The sequence below is a fragment of the Saimiri boliviensis genome, chromosome 9 (assembly GCF_048565385.1).
Source record: "Saimiri boliviensis isolate mSaiBol1 chromosome 9, mSaiBol1.pri, whole genome shotgun sequence".
In the NCBI taxonomy this organism is placed as follows: domain Eukaryota; kingdom Metazoa; phylum Chordata; class Mammalia; order Primates; family Cebidae; genus Saimiri; species Saimiri boliviensis.
The window spans coordinates 48,364,909-48,381,705 of NC_133457.1; the positions used below are offsets into that span (position 1 = coordinate 48,364,909).

General features: G+C 45.0%; 1 protein-coding gene across 1 annotated transcript in view; it reads right to left on the reverse strand.

Annotated features, from left to right (window-relative positions):
- Window positions 1-5,741: 5,741 nt before the first annotated feature.
- The window catches only part of GRK7 (G protein-coupled receptor kinase 7), a 68,113-nt gene continuing 57,057 nt past the window's right edge, over window positions 5,742-16,797 (reverse strand). The window contains exon 4 of the mRNA XM_003942581.3: window positions 5,742-15,487. Within this exon, the coding sequence (XP_003942630.2) occupies window positions 15,151-15,487 (337 nt within the window). The 3' untranslated portion in view covers window positions 5,742-15,150. The remainder of the gene's footprint in view (window positions 15,488-16,797) is intronic.

The window sequence follows — 16,797 nt, forward strand, 5'->3', positions numbered from 1 at the left end:
AGCTGGGATTACAGGCACACGCCACCATGCCCAGCTAATTTTTAGTATTTTTAGTAGAGACGGGGTTTCACCATGTTGACCAGGATGGTCTCGATCTCTTGACCTCGTGATCCACCCACCTCGGCCTCCCAAAGTGCTGGGATTACAGGCTTGAGCCACCGCGCCCGGCCTTCTGGGATTACATTCTTATTTTCTTCTTCTTCTTCTTCTTTTTTTTTTTTTGAGACAGAGTCACCTAGGCTGGAGTGCAGTGGTGTGATCTTGGCTCACTGCAACCTTTACCTCCAGGGTTCAAGCAATTCTCCTGCCTCAGCCTATTGAGTAGCTGGGATTACAGGAGCGCACCATCACACTCGGCTAATTTTTGTATTTTTAATAGAGACGGGGGTTCTGGCATGCTGGCCAGGTTGGTCTTGAACTCCTGGCCTTATGTGATGCACCTGCCTTGGCCTCCCAAGGTGCTGGAATTACAGGCATGAGCCACGGTGACCGATCCACTCTTTTAATTTTCTTAATGGAAATACTAAGTCAAATAAGCAGGCCAAGGCATGTGGATAGCTTGAGGCCAGGAGTTTGAGACCAGCCTGGGCAACATGGTGAAACCCCGTCTCTACTAAAAATGCAAAAAAATAGCCAGGGGTGGTGCTGCAGGCCTGTAGTTCCAGTTACTCAGGAGGCTGTGGCAGGAAAATCACTTGAGCCCTGGAGGTGGAGGTTGCAGTGAGCCAAGATCGTGCTACTGCACTCTAGCCTGGTGACAGAGTGAGACTCCTATCTCCTCTCTCCAGTCTCAATAATAAAAATAAAAATAAAAATAAAATGCAGTTCTAAATAATGTCTAGTGATAAACCTTATAAAAGCAGGAGATGGGTGAAAGATGTGAACGGGTTTTTAGAAAGTTCTTGGAAACAATTCTTATCTCAGACATGAGATCATGTCCTCCTTGGGCCTCCCAGCCCTATTTTGTCTGGGACTGACAAAAGTGACTGCATCCTGGTGTCTGTAGCTTTCTCAGGGAGATCCCCTTCCTTGCCCTTTTCAACCTCTAGTGCCTTCCTCTGTTCCTTGCTTGTGGCCCCTCCTCCATTTTCCGTGGGCATCTGTCTATCTCTTCTGACTCTGATTCCTCCTGCCTCCCTTTTAGGAGGAGGGCTGTGATTGCATTAGACCCACTTGGATAATCTAGGACAATCTCCCCATCTCAAGAACCCTTAGGCTATCATGTCTGCAAAGTCCTTTTTGCCATGTAAGGTAATATCCACAGGTTCCAGAGACTAGGACATGGATATCTTTGGGGGCCATTACTCAGCCTACACCCCGGTACTTTATCCTTCAAATCCCCTTACAGGACAGCTTATAGGGCAGGAGAGAGGACAGAGTGTGATCTGAGTGCCAGTGTCCTCTCACTAATATTCAGCAGCTCATGACTATGGCTTTGGGGCCTGTGTGGCTTAGGTTTGCAGTAGGTACTCGGGAGAATGTTTGTGCCTGAAGGACAGGATCCCACCATTTTTCTCAGGAGCCCCTTTTAACTCTCTTTGTGTGTTTTGTGCCTTTGCAGATAAACAAGTCACATTTGGTGGAGTAGATATGAAAGAAGGTAGCACATCCCAGTAACTCAAAGTGACTTTCATCTCAAATCACATGCTGACATTAGCTTTATAACTTTTTTTTTTTTTTTTTTTTTTGAGACAGAGTCTTGCTCTGTCACCCAGGCTGGAGTGCAGTGGCATGATCGCGGCTCACTGCAACCTCTGCCTCCTGGGGTTCAAGTGATTCTCCTGCCTCAGCCTCCCAAATAGCTAAGATTATAGGTATCCACAACCACACCTGGCTAAGTTTTGTATTTTTAGTAGCGACAGCGTTCCACCTTGTTGGCCAGGCTGGTCTCAAACTCCTGACCTCAAATGATCCACCCGCCTCAGGCTCCCAAAGTGCTGGGATTACAGGCGTGAGCCACTGCGCCTGACCAGCTTCGTAACATTTTTTTTTTTTTTGAGACAGAGTCTTGCACTGTCCCCACACAATTTTTGTGCCTCAGCCTCCCGAGTAGCTGGGATTATAGGCATGTGCCACCATACTCTGCTTATTTTTGTGTTTTTAGTAGAGATGGGGTTTTGCCATGGTGCCCAGGCTGGTCTCGATCTCCTGACCTCGTGATCTGCCCGCCTCAGCTTCCCAAAGTGCTGGGATTATAAGCCAGCCTCCGCGGCCGGCCCGTAACATTTTAAAAGAACCCATTCTGTAAGGCAGTCCTGCAAGCTCTTGGGTTAGTATGCAGAATCTGTCCAGTCAGGTTACAGACCACTCAGCCTTGTTTTCTTCTCTGTGCGCCCTTCCCTTCTGTTGCGGTTCTGGTGTTCGCCCCTGACTTTCATGACCTCGCTGTCGTCTTTTAGATATTGGAAGCCTTGTGTCCAGCTTTTGAGGGCATTTCTTCACGTTTCTGCCTCCTGAGTGTCTCCCATGGGGAATGGCTTGAGGCTCCTCAATTGGTTTCACCCCTACAGCCTCGCCCTCTCTTTGCAAATGGAACCAAAGCTTGAGGGAGACTCTGCTGGGTCCTGGGCAGAGGCATAACTGACCAACCAGAATACATTACAGGGACAAGTCAGTACTGTACCGGTGTAAACGCTAACAACTGGCTCTGCAGAAAAAAACCAAACTCCCATCTGTAGGATTTGCCTATTTTGTGATGCAAACACACCCACTGTGTCTGTTTCAAGCTGTCAATGTGGTGTCAATCCAAATGTGGAGTCTAGAAGAGGTGAGCACAGTCAACTCCAGCAAACCGGGGCCAACCAAAGGAGAAGCCACCTCTTCCGTGGCAGAGAACAGCTTGTCAAACACACTCTCTCCGGAATCTGTTTGAAAGGAAATCTTCAGCATGGCCGCACCTTCTCTTTGATTTGGAACTACATTTGCTCCTCAGCCTTTCCCACTGTCCTTCCTTTTTTCTTCTGTGAAGTCACGCTGGCCTCATAGTTACTTTTACTGGCCAGACACTCCCCATAAAGGGGACGCGAAAGGGCTGATGGAGGCGATCTTCTCCTGTGCGATGCAAGGGTTACACACAAGGAAAATGGTCAACTTATTGCAACATCCAAGGTGCATTAGCTGAACTAATTAGTCTATGGCTATGAAAAAAAAAAAAAAGAGTGGGATAGAAAGAAAAAAAAGGGGGCGGGAGAAGGGAGGCGGAATATGTTATTTAAGTTCTTAGAGAATCCAAATTTCAGTTAATGGCTTTGACTTTCTTAAATTCCTGCTCCCAAATCAAATGGATGCATATTATTTTTCTTTCTTTGTCGATCTCCACACATAATGGAGTGGAGCACAGCAAATGACAAAATCACCAAAAATGAGTGGAGGGGAGAGCTAAGGGGACCAGATACTTGGCAGGCCGAGGCAGGAGAATTGCTTGAACCTGGGAGGTGGAGGTTGCAGTGAGCCGCGATCACACCACTGCACTGCAGCCTGGGCAACAGAGCTAGACTTGTCTCCAGAAAAACAAATAAACAAACAAAACCCAAAAAATGAAGTGACCGAGAATTGATCAGACATGGAACTGTAACAGCTAATGTTGCTGACGAAGACATGCAAAGCTATAGTGATGATGAAAAACCCACATGTCTGGGCAAAGCTCTGCAACACAGTGTCTGCTGTGCTTTTTTATGGGCCTTGCCCTAAAACACAGCCAAGCAGAGGCCAAGCCTGGAGGGCACGCTGCTCCCTGGAACAAGGCGCAGACAAGGGCATCTGAACGTTTGTTTGGTTGAGCTGCTCCTTCTCCATTGTGTGCCGCCTTACTGGTTCTGACATGCGCCAGGTCAGCCGTCTCCCACTCATTCCACTGGCATTTGCTAAAACAGCATTCACTGAGATCTGATCTGGATATGTCCGGTAGCCTGGCTGGAACTTTCCACTTTCCGGGAGAGGAAATAAGGGGTTCACAAGTTCTAATTTTACAGTTAAAAACAAGGATTCTAAACCATAAAACTGGGAGAAATTCTAAAGAGTAAAGGAGGAGGGAAACTGAATTTTGTCCTACATAGCCCTTGGGACACTGGGCCACTCTTCGCATCAATTAAAAGGTAACAAGAGAGTTAAGCAAAAGTGTAGATCCAAATTGGCTATTAAGGATATCCAGACATAGGGTGAAATGTAAAATATCTGACATTCGGTGGGGTTGGGCGGGTATATTCAGGGTAGGCTTGGTTTGTCTTGGACTTTATTCCCATCATCTACAACAATTCTGGACCAATTCTGGACAACCTAGGACCAGAATTAGGGTGAGTGGAATAAGGATTCTAAGGTGGAAAATTTAAGGTTTATGCAAATCTTGCCATTGCACTTGCACGACCCTGAGAGGGAGTGCCACCTTAAATACTGTGCCCTAGGTGCCTCACTCTCATCCCAACTCTGCCAGTCCATTTAGGGAGTAACACATATTTTTCAAAAATTGTTTCTTCCATGGACTTAGCTCAATACCTCTTTCTAAGCCCCATAGGAGACATTTTAGGGAATAGGAACAGAAGCAGTTCCTACCTTGGGAAACCAGTAGCCTCACTGCTAAGTGCTGTCAGATAGACCTGGGTTAACTCAGCACTTCCTGTATCCTTGGGCAGGTCAGTTAACCTCTGGAGTTTTCTTTCTTCATCTATAATGTGCAGATAATAATACCTACTTGACAGGATCACTGTGAGCATTGGAAGTAATTCACAAAAAGTGCCAGTGCCAGTGCCTGGCATATAGTATGTGCTCACTAAGTGGAAGCTTTTCTTGTGTTACTATTATTGCTGGTAGTAATGGTGATGTTGACAGCAGCAATCAGCCAACAGTCTTTAGGTGAGAACACGCACATGGACTTGCTGCAAAAAAAAAAAAAAAAAAAAAAAAAAAAAAAAAATCCGGAAGCTGTATCCGAGGACAAATTGATGTCAGATTCAGACGCACATAACCCACATGGGGCCCTGACAGTGTGTGCAGGAGTTTCCCGGCATTTTAACTAATCAGGACCACAGACAATTCTTCGCCAATTACCTATATTCACGTACTACAATTTTTTACTATAAGTATGTCTCATGCAACATTTGGGACATACTCATGCCAGAAAACTGTTTTTCATTGTTTATTTGCAATTCAGACTTAACTGGAAATCCTGCATTGTATCTGGCAACCCTCGGAGGGGAGAGGAGTTGTTGGTGCAGGGACTCTAAAGTTGGGTGTGCCTCTGGAATGCACATTTGCACTGAGGGCCCTCGAGGCTCCACACGGCACAACCAGCAGGTGAACCGCTGAAGCCTTCCCTGGTTGTTTTGGCTCCTGGCTTTCTCCTCCCTTCCTCCTCTCTTCAACAGCTTCTCCTGCTGCAGGAATGGACACGACAGCTGGCAGTGCAATGCAGATGGGAGAGGCAGGGTGGGGTGAGCTGGTTTAAAATTACACAATCGTCAGCTGGCCCCATGCCCCTCAACAAGCTCCCCAGGAAATGCTAGCTGCTTTTCGGGGTTGCCACCATCCCCACCAGCCCTCTGTTTAGGGGCTCTTTTGTCTGATGTGTGTTTCACAAGAGAATGAAAGGAGAGAGGACTCTTGCAGAGAACTTTTACTTCTGGAACCAGAATTTTTAAAATAAGCCTCAGTTTCCTTGATCTCATTGTGACATTCTGGGTTATGTTAATGGATAACCTCAAAGGAAAAAAAGGGAAAATCATGACGATCAAACAAACAAAAACGAACACGTTAAAGATTTTATTTAACTCTGTAATGAGGAAATGGATAAGATGTTACAATAAGTTCAGATAAGTGAAAAAAAAAAGCACAAATTCATATGTAGTCAAGGAATGTTGAAATGAATGAGCAAATGGATACAAAACTGGCTTGGAGTGTCATGCGCTGAACTGTGTTCCCCAAAATTCGTATGTTGAAGTCCTAACGCCCAGGACTTCAGAATGCGTGGATCATTAGGGTGGGTCCTGATCCAGTATCACTGGTTCGTTTACAAGAAAAGTTTCACTTTGACACATACAACAGAGAGCCCATGAGAAGACACAGAGAGAGGGCAGCCATCTGCAAGCCAAAGAGTAAGGCCTTGGGGGAAATCAACCCAGATAGCACTTTGATCTCAGACTTCAAGCCTCCAGAACAGTAACAAAATAATTTTTTTTTTTTTTTTTTTGAGACAGAATCTCACTCTGTTGCCCAGACTGGAGTGCAATGGTGCCATCTCAGCTCACTGCAATCTCCTGGGTTCAAGTGATTCTTCTGCCTCAGCTTCCTGACTGGCTAGGATTACAGGCACGCACCACAATGCCCGGCTAATATTTTTTTGTGTTTTTAGTAAAGACAGGGTTTCACCATGTTGGTCAGGCTGCTCTCATACTCCTGACCTTGTGATCCATCCGCCTCAGCTTCCCAAAGTGCTGGGATTACAGGCATGAGCCACCATGCCCAGCCTAAATTTTGGTTCTTTAAGCCACCCAGTGTGTGGCACTTTATATGGTAGCCCAAACACACTAAGACAGAGGTGAAGGGGTCCTTTGCATGTCTGTAAATGAGAATCATTTTAAATTCCCATTAGTTAGAATTTATGGAGTTGTAGAATAGCTCACTTAGAATCAGATAACCCACTCCCTGGCAGCCAAGTGCCCTGGCACCCACCCCCGTCGAGTCCCTAAGGATGGGGAGGTGGGGTGGCAGGAGCTTCTGTCCCCCATATTTCATGCTCCTCCCTAGGCATAGCATCTCCACCCTCCTAGTGAGCAGCGGCCTGTAGGGCATCCCTCCCAGACCCTTGCCCTCTTGGGCACCCTCAGCAAAGGGGCGGGTGGGGACACTCCAAGTGGCGTGGCTCTCCCTACACACGCCCCACCTCCATGAGCCAGTTCAGCCCTACTGGGGACAGAGCAGGGGCATCCCCTCCTTTGTACATAGTCTCCATGAATGTCCCCGCCCTGTTGCCACCAGCTCCTTGCTGCTCTCCTTTAATGTCAAATGGCCCCTGCCTAGGGCAAGGCCCAACCTGTGTGCAGGGGTCCCCAGCAGCAAACACTAAAAAGTCTTTTTTTTCTTTCCTTTCTTCTTCCCCACCCCTTAATTTTAACTTTGTGGTAACTGAGTGTCCCTGTGTGCCACGGTGTGATGTGCTGGCAGCAGCGCCTTCCAGAGGCCTGATCCACCTGGAGTTTTAAGGGGTGAGGGGACCAGAGCAGTGGGACCAGCGTGGAGGTCAGCTTCCCTTCCCCACCTGGAGCCAGGGAGTGCCAAGGTAACCAGCTGTGGTCCTGCCCACTGCCTCCCTGACCCCTCCCCAACTCGCACCCCTTCTCTAGGAACTTAAATCTCAGAAACCACTTGCCTTCGTCGCTTCTCCCACTCCCGGATGGAGTGGGAATGTGTGCTGGCCAGGGCGGAGGACTGAACACCTGAGCCCAGGGCTGACTCCCCCCGGATCCTTGATTCAGCTGCTGGCTGTGGAGCTGGGTCTCCTCCCCCATAATCTCTGCTAGGCCAGCACCTACCATCACTACCTGCGCCTGCTGTGGTCCCACCCTCTGGAGGCCTAGGAACCTGGCTGCAGCCTGGGAAGGCTGGAGAGGCAGACGGCAGCACCCACCAGCTGGCTCCCTGCCCCACCTCTTCTCCAGGAGCCAGGCCCTACCTGTGTAGTTGTGGGTGGGCTGACTGTCAAGACGTGTCATGGCTGGGCGCCGGTGGCTCACGCCTCGAATCCTAGAACTCTGGGAGGCCGAGGCGGGCAGATCACAAGGTCGAGAGATCAAGCCCATCCTGGCCAACATGGTGAAACCTCAATCTCTACTAAAAATACAAAAATTAGCTGGGTGTGGGGGTGCACATCTGTAGTCCCAGCTATTGGGGAGTCTGAGGCAGGAGAATCTCTTGAACCAGGGAGCTGGAGGTTGCAGTGAGCCAAGATCCCGCCACTGCCCTCCAGCCTGGCCGCAGAGCATGATTCCGTCTCAAAAAAAAAAAAAAAAAAAAGACGTGTCATATGCATTTGTATCAAAAATAAAGAAGTGACCACACACACACACACACACACACACAAAGGAATCAGATAACCCAGTCAGTTTAATAATAAGAGTTAATTTATGACTAGAATCAGCAAGCTGCTTGTGGTCAAATCTAGGCCTACTGCCTGTTTTTGTAAATGAAGTTTGCTTTCTTGTTTTGAGGCAGGGTTTCACTTTGTCACCCAGGCTGGAATAGCTGTGACTATAGGCATGTGCCACCATGCCCATGCCCAGATAATGTTTGTGTTTTTGGTAGAGATGAGGTTTCACCATGTTGCCAAGGCTGGTCTCTCAAACTCCTAGGCTCAAAGGATACACCCACCTTAGCCTCCTAAAGTGTTAGGATTACTCGGGTGAGCCACAGCGCCCAGCCAATAAAGTCTTATTGGAAAACTTATCTATGGCTGCTTTCACCAGACAAAGGCAGAGTTAAAAAGTTGCCATCTGCAAAGTCTACAATTTTTACTATCTGGTCTTTTACAGAAAAAGTGTGTAGCGCCTTCTCTAGATAATGCATGGTTTTCCATTGAAACACAAATGTTTCCCTACAATTGGGAAGGTCATTCAAGGTCATCCGGCCCAGGGGTTCCTAGATTTTAAGATCTTATGCATCAGTAAAATTTCAAAATAAAATTTTGAGGATAATTATAGGGTCTCCAATGTTTACTTTTGTCAAATATAACTACCTCATGAAAGAAGACATTTTAACCACTCATAAAAGAAGATACTTTAAAGTGAATAGCATATGAAAAGCTTGCTGCATTATCCTTTCTTTCATTTCTCTGAGTTTTGGTAAAAACTTCACTCCCGACCAGACAGTTAATGGTTTGGATTGTGGAACCACTGACCTGGTGCAGTCTCAGGCACCAGCTGCTGACTGCATCCAGGGAGGCTGCTGGGTTGGGCCTGGAGTCACGGTCTTACTCCTGTACCCAGGCTGATGCCCTCTCGGGAGGCGGGTTCTCTGTGGGGGTGGTTACTGCCAGAGCTGGCTTGTGCATGTGTCACACACTCCCTCCAATGATGAAGGGTCTTGCCTTGCTTTAAACAGTATGCTTTTTCCTAATAAATCAAAAATGCTCAGTGAAGAAAACGGGAAAAAATGGAAAGTACAAAATTCACCTCCACTCAAAGAGATTTAAAGATTTACTGATACACAGGGGGAAATAAAAATACTTTGCAATCTAAATATCCTAAAGAGACAAAACCTAGCATATGTCCCAGAACCATCATGGAGCCTGACACACGGCAGGCACCAATATTTATTGAAATAACAGGCCAGGCATGGCGGCTCATGCCTGTAATCCCAGCACTTTGGGAGGCCGAGGCAGGTGGATCATGAGGTCAGGAGTTTGAGACCAGCCTGACCAACATGACGAAACTCTGTCTCTACTAAAAATACAAAAGTTAGCTGGGCATGGTGGCCTGCACCTATAATCCCAGCTACTCAAGAGGCTGAGGCAGGAGAATTGCTTGAACCCAGGAGGCGGAGGTTGCAGTGAGCAGAGATGGCACCACTGCACTCCAGCCTGGGTGACAGAGCCAGACTCCACCTCAAAAAAAAAAGAAAAAAAAAAAATTTATAATTGCCATGAAAAATAATTTAAGAAGCAAGGATTATTTGTGTTCATTAGTTTTCATCCATTTAGAATGTAAATTCTAAACAATTTGCATAAATTGTCTTATTATTAAACTGCCCTAATGATACATGCAGTAAAGTGACATTTAAAAATTGATCTAGCCGGGCGCGGTGGCTCAAGCCTGTAATCCCAGCACTTTGGGAGTCAAGGTGGGTGGATCACGAGGTCAAGAGATCGAGACCATCCTGGTCAACATGGTGAAACCCCGTCTCTACTAAAAATACAAAAAAATTAGCTAGGCATGGTGGCGTGTGCCTGTAATCCCAGCTACTCAGCAGGTTGAGGCAGGAGAATTGCCTGAACCCAGGAGGCGGAGGTTGTGGTGAGCCGAGATTGTGCCATTGCACTCCAGCCTGGGTAACAAGAGTGAAACTCCGTCTCAAAAAAAAAAAAAAAAAATTGATCTAGTAGACCTTAATTAATTAATTAATTAACTTTTGAGGCAAGGTCTTGTTACCCACACTGGAGTCCTGGTGTTGCAATCACGGCTCACTGCAGCCTCCTGGGCTCAATCAATCCTCCTGCCTCAGCCTCCCAAGCTGGGACTACAGGTATATGCCAGCATGCTTGGCTAAATTTTGTATTTTTGGCAGAGACAGGGTTTTGCCATGTTGTCCAGGCTGATCTTGAACTCCTGGGCTCAAGTGATCCCCCTGCCTCTGCCTTCTAAAGTGCTGGGATTACAGGCGTGCACCACCAAATCTGGCCCATCTGATAAGCCTGTAATGATTTCAAAAGATATACCTCTAGCAATTTCTAAGAAGCAAGGTTTAAGTTATTGAATTATTTCACCATTTATGCCTGGTTACTTAACTGTAAAACATATTAAAATTTATATTCAGGCTGGGCATGGTGGCTCATGCCTGTAATCCCAGCATTTTGGGAGGTCTAGGTGGGTGGATCACTTGAGGTTAGAAGTTCGAGACTAGCCTGGCTAACATGATGAAACCATATCTCTACTAAAAATACAAAAAAATTAGCTGGTGTGGTGGTGGGCACCTGTTATTTAAGCTGCTTAGGAGGCTGAAGCAGGAGAATTGCTTGAAACCAGGAGGTGGAGGTTGCAGTGAGCTGAGATCGCGCCATTGCACTCCAGCCTGGGCAACAAGAGCAAAACTCTGTCTCAAAAAAAAAAAAAAAAAAAAAAAAAACTACATTCAAAACAAAAAATTGAGGCTGGGTGCAGTGTCTCACACCTGTAATCCCAGCACTTTGGGAGGCTGGAGGATCACTTGAGGCCACAAGTTCAAAAGACCTGCCTGGGTAACATAAGAGAACCTATATCCATAAAAATTTAAAACAAAAATAAAAAAATTAAAAGTTGAGAACGATTTTTAACCCTTTGTGGTTTACAAAGGTAAAATTAATAACTTCATGCTATTTCCTATAAAACCATCATTTATATCTTCTGCCTTGCAAGGCTGTTCTCAGCTCCTTTCAGCAGTTTATTAACTCCATCTCCTCCTTTGAGAAACATTCAAAATAATCCCTGATAAACTGGAAGAATAAAAATGACTTCTGCTTGGTTTTTCTTTATCTAAATATTTGACTCAGATACGTCTTGTTTCCCCTGACATTTCATTATGCTTATTGAGCTTTTCCAAGAAAGCAAAACATCATTTGAACTTTCAAAAAATAAGTGAGCATCATGTCTTTTCAAAAATTACATCCTTCCTTTGATGAGGCACCTGGCTGCATCTGATTTAAATCTTTCCTCAACCACCTCCCCGCGCCGACCCCCGAAACACCCTGCACCTATGCCTCGAATTTCTCTACTCCTCCAACATTTAACCTACTGGATCAGGCCTGCTCCTCACCTGCCCATGTCGTGGTGAGCCTCCTGTACTCTGACTTGGTCCAGATGGGAGCTCACATGTGACAGAGAGGCTGGGGAGCAGCCTCGGACCCTAACATCCCCACGCGTTCTACTTAGATACTTTTCTTTTTTTGAGATAGAGTTTGGCTCTTGTTGCTCAGGCTGGAGTGCAGGGGAGTGATCTGGGCTAACCGCAATCTCTGCAATTAGATCTCAACACACACTTATTTGGTGATTTTTATTTATTACTTTTATAATTACTGAGTATTGCTATTGTTTGGGTCTGTGTCCCCACCCAAATCTCATGTTGAATTGTAGTCTCCAGTGTTGGAGGAGGGGCCTGGTGGGAGGTGGTTGGATCATCGGAGCAGATTTCCCCCTTGCTGTTCTCTTGATAGTGAGTGAGTTCTCACAAAAGCCAGTTGTTTAAAAATGTGTGGCATTTGTCCCTGCTTTCTTTCTCCTGCTCCGGCCATGTAAGACATGACTGTTTCCCCTTTGCCTTCCACCATGATTATTAGTTTCCTGAGGCCTCTCCAGCCATGCTTCCTATACAGCCTGTGGAACTGTGAGCCAATTAAAACTCTTTTCTTTAGAAATTACCCAGTTTCAGTGGGTTTTTTTTTTTTTTTTTTTAGACAGAGTCTTGCTCTGTTACCCAGGCTGGAGTGCAGTGATGCAATCTTGGCTCACTACAACCTCCACCTCCCAGGTTCAAGTGATTCTCCTGCCTCAGCCTCCCTAGTAGCTGGGTACACACCACCACATCTGGCTAATTTTTGTTTTTTGTTTTTTTTTTTTTTTTTTTTTGAGACGGAGTTTCGCTCTTGTTACCCAGGCTGGAGTGCAATGGCGCGATCTCGGCTCACCGCAACCTCCACCTCCTGGGCTCAGGCAATTCTCCTGTCTCGGCCTCCTGAGTAGCTGGGATTACAGGCACGCGCCACCATGCGCAGCTAATTTTTTGTATTTTTAGTAGAGACGGGGTTTCACTATGTTGACCAGGATGGTCTCGATCTCTTGACCTCGTGATCCACCCGCCTCGGCCTCCCAAAGTGCTGGGATTACAGGCTTGAGCCACCGCGCCCGGCCTAATTTTTGTATTTTTAGTGGAGACAGCGTTTCACCGTGTTGGCCTGACTGGTCTCGAACTCCTGACCTCAGGTGATCCACCTGCCTCGGCCTCCCAAAGTGCTAGGATTACAGGCCTGAGCCACCACATCTGGCCTCGGGTATTTCTTTATAGCAGTGGGAGAACGGATTAATACAACTACTTATTCAATAATTTTCCTGAATTAGTTCTAAGACATAAAACAGATTTGCATTTAACGTTTATTGAAAGCAGAGGCAATTCACACTACGGAACCAATGCAACAAGACATTTTTACTTTTTTTTGTCTCTCCAGGTCTTTTGTCCTTTTTAAAATTGGGATATTTGCCTTTACTTATTAGCTTGTATTTGTCCCTCTGCCATCTTTAAGGCATAATCAACAAATAAACACAATGTTGTTTTTAAATGTCTAATGTCTATAAAGCCCAATCCTGAGAACTCTACCATTGGGGTGCTCTGGTTAATTGGATTTCTGTTAATCACCAGTTTTTTGTTAAATGGGACTTGTTCAAAACTTAATCAAACTCAAATTTACTTTCTTACCTCAGGAAAAAAAAAATCTCCTGGGCACACCTGTATCCTGCTTTGGTGACAAAGAACTCTGAGCATCCCAGGTTAGGATTTGGAGCATCAGAGAGCACGCTGAGGATGGAGAAGGAGCAGGAAAGTGAGCCGCAGGTGAACCAGCCCAGGCCTCAACTCTCAGAGGGCTTCTTCTTAACTTGTTCCAGGTATGGTTAATGCTGTCTTGGAAATGAGTATTACTGTTAGCCAGATTCCAGTTAACCAACATTCTTTTTTTTTGAGACACAGTCTTGCTCTGCCACCCAGGCTGGAGTGCAATGGCATGGTCTTGGCTCACTGCAACCTCTGCCTCCTGGGTTTAAGCGATTCTCTTGCCTCAGCCTCTCAAGTTGCTGGGATTACAGGCGCCCGCCACTATGCCTGGCTAATTTTTATATTTTGAGTAGAGACAGGGTTTCACCATGCTGGCCAGGCTGGTCTCGAACTCCTGACCTTGTGATCCGCCCACCTCAACCTCCCAAAGTGCTGGGATTACAAGTGTGAGCCATCGCACCTGGCTAACCAACATCTTTTTTTTTTTTTTAACCAATACTTTTGCAGCTCTTGAATTCCTTACTCAAGGGACAAAACTTTTAAATCGACTTCATCCAGGTTTTTTTTTTTTTTTTTTTTTTTTTTTTTTACCACTGGGATAGATTAGATTTTATTATGCACACATACATCCTTTTAAAAAAAGTCACCCAGCTTTATATTTGTATCCAAATATTTTTTACAGCTGTAGAATTCTCACCTTGGCTGTGCTTTTGAGAAGTGCTAATTCTACCATACAGTGCTGGCTGGGTAGCCACTTAAAATGAGGGCTACTATTTGTTCGATTCAATCTCTAAGCCCACAGGTCTCCTTCAGGCCTTGAAATAGCCAAGAGACCAAGCTCCCAAGATATGTGGGAGAAACTAAAGTGTGCAAGGATGAGAGAAGATGTTAAGAGGAATACAGATTGTCTTGTTCATTTATACTGCCATTGGTAAAAGGACATGCTTTGGGGACATTTGAAAAGTTGCCATCAAAATGTATGATTGAAATTTTGAGCAACCAAAATAAGATTGAATGTAGTAACATTCAAATGTGCAGGGCAGTATCTGCCACGCTTTGCTGCATATTAGAATCACCTGGGGAGCTAATATGAGGTCCAAATGGTCACGCTGTTCCCACACTGGGGAGTGCGGATCGGGATGTCTAGGGGTGGGAGTCAGGCATTCATTTTTTAAAAGATCCCTGGATGATTCCAAAGTTCAGCAGGTTTGGGAACCGACAGCATTTGGTAGTGCAAGTTTAAGCAGTTTGTAGCGTATTACTTAAAGGACTCAACTAAATTTACAGAATACTCGAATTCACGGACCTCATGGATGTTTACATTTAAAATGCTTCAACATTATGATAGTAAGTTATTTCCAAAAAATTGTAAAAGAATCTGTCCGTGAAATTGAAAATTATTCTGTGATCTAAAACATTGCCAAAATATTGTAATCCACTCCGTTGTAGGGAGAGAATGTCAGGGACATTTATTTCCAGCTTCAAAATCCTTTTTATAAGGATAGAAGCAGAAGAAAGATGAAGGGAAAAAAATATAAACAAAGAAAGACTAAAATGATTATTTACTAAGAATTGCAAATGCTCATTTTCTGGGCACACCACAAAGTTCCATTCTCTGTTCCCAGGACTTTGCGTAATACACAGGGACGCGTTGGTAAAAGGCTGATGCTTTTAGTTTATCAAAATAAACCTGAGTGTTTCTTTTCCCAGCCCTCAGTCAAAACTGAGACTTTACTCATCTTTATGAAAAAAAGAAAGAAAGAAAAAGAAATGTGTCTAGTAGTGAGCTTGCCTGTCCTTTGGATTGTTCTGTGGTTGCAATGTTCCTCCTAACTGATTAGCCTTCATTCCACAGATTACCATGTGTTGGGAACATTCGAGGATTATATCAGCCGAGACTCTTGCTGCCTGTCTGGTAAAAAGAGCAATTTACAATAACAAACACACGCCAGATTTGGATGAATTGCCCTCCCCACAACCCGTAGGTCTGTTGGGGTCATTCAGTTCCTCAAACAGTCCCGTTTCTATAATTTCTTCCTGCCACGCTATAGGAACAGCACCTGTTGCAAAGCTTTTGAAAAACTGCTTATCTTTGTCATCAAATTCCACCCCCCGAACCTCAGAGAAATCATCAATTTCACCGATGTCTTTGGCATAAACCACCGAAGGGTCTGGCACAAATGGAGGTTTGACTAGGCCGGCTTCCAGGCGAGGAAAGTTGATCGTTTTAAAGAAATTATGTTTCCTGGGATCATCAGACTTTTCTCTGTGAAGAAAGGAGATGATTAGCCTGAGACAAAGTTAACAAACCAAAATGGGACATGTTCTAACAATAAAAAGCGTGTAGCATTCTTTTCTTACAATACATTTCATTTTAATTGCAAAGACAATATAATGACATAAAGAATAACTGGAAAATAATAACTTTTGAAATCATCCCAAATTCTGTACCAAATAGACAGTAGGATTTTCATTATTTGCAGACAGCTTTCACCTGTAGATGCAACTTTTAAATAGTGAAGCTTTGGACATGACAATTATTCTTGGTGTTTCATGGAAATACGGGGAAAGTTCTGGAGAACCACACCTGCTTGCCTGCAGCTTCCAGTCATTGCCTCTTCAGGGTCACATAGAATGAGTTAAGCACATCTCTGTCCCACACTGTCACCCCTCTCATTTTAAAAGACAGCACTCATATCCCCTTATTAGTAATATGACAGATTTCTAGAAGCCCCACTTACCTCCCCAACTGCCACAATAATCTTGGTGTTATTTCTTTAAAGAAATTTCTTTAAAAAAATCCATTAGTAATTTGCAGTAGTATGACTTAGCATACATTTAGTACTCAAGACTATGATTATTATTATCAAATCCTCCATCTCTATGCTAGAAATTATTCCAGTATATGCCTTAGAATAAGAGAAAAAAGTATGTTCCCAACTGTGTAACCTCTACTATTAATATTAGTTATCTATTGCTGTATAACAAATTGCCCCAAAATTTAGTGCCTTAAAACAACAAACTTTCATTATCTCACAGCTTCTGAGGGTCAAGAATCTGGGCACGGCTTAATTGGGTGTCTCTGTCTCAGAGTCTCTTGCGAGGTTTCAGTAAAGCCGCTGGCTGAGACTGTGGTCTTATCTGAAGGTTCAGCTGAGGCTGGGGGATTTGCTTTCAAGCTCACTATGTGGTTATTGTCAAGCCTCCACCGCTTATCACATGAGCCTCCACAGGGCTGCCTTAAAACATTGCAGCTGGCTTTCCCAAGGCCAGTGATCTCTCTCTCTCTCTCTCTCTTTTTCTCTCTCTCTCTCTCTCTCTCTCACACACACACACACACACACACACACAGAGGGAGAGAGAGAGAGAGAGAGCGAGCACACACAAAATAGAAGCCATAAATTTTTTATAACCTAATCTTGGAAGTGACATCTCATCCCTTCTGCCATATTCTATTTCTCATTGAAGGAAGCCCACACTCAAGGCAAAGGGATTATACACTGGTATGAATGCCAGGAAGGGGGATAATTGGGAGCCATCTTAGGGGCTGCCTACCTTACTCCTCTTGGTTCCTCT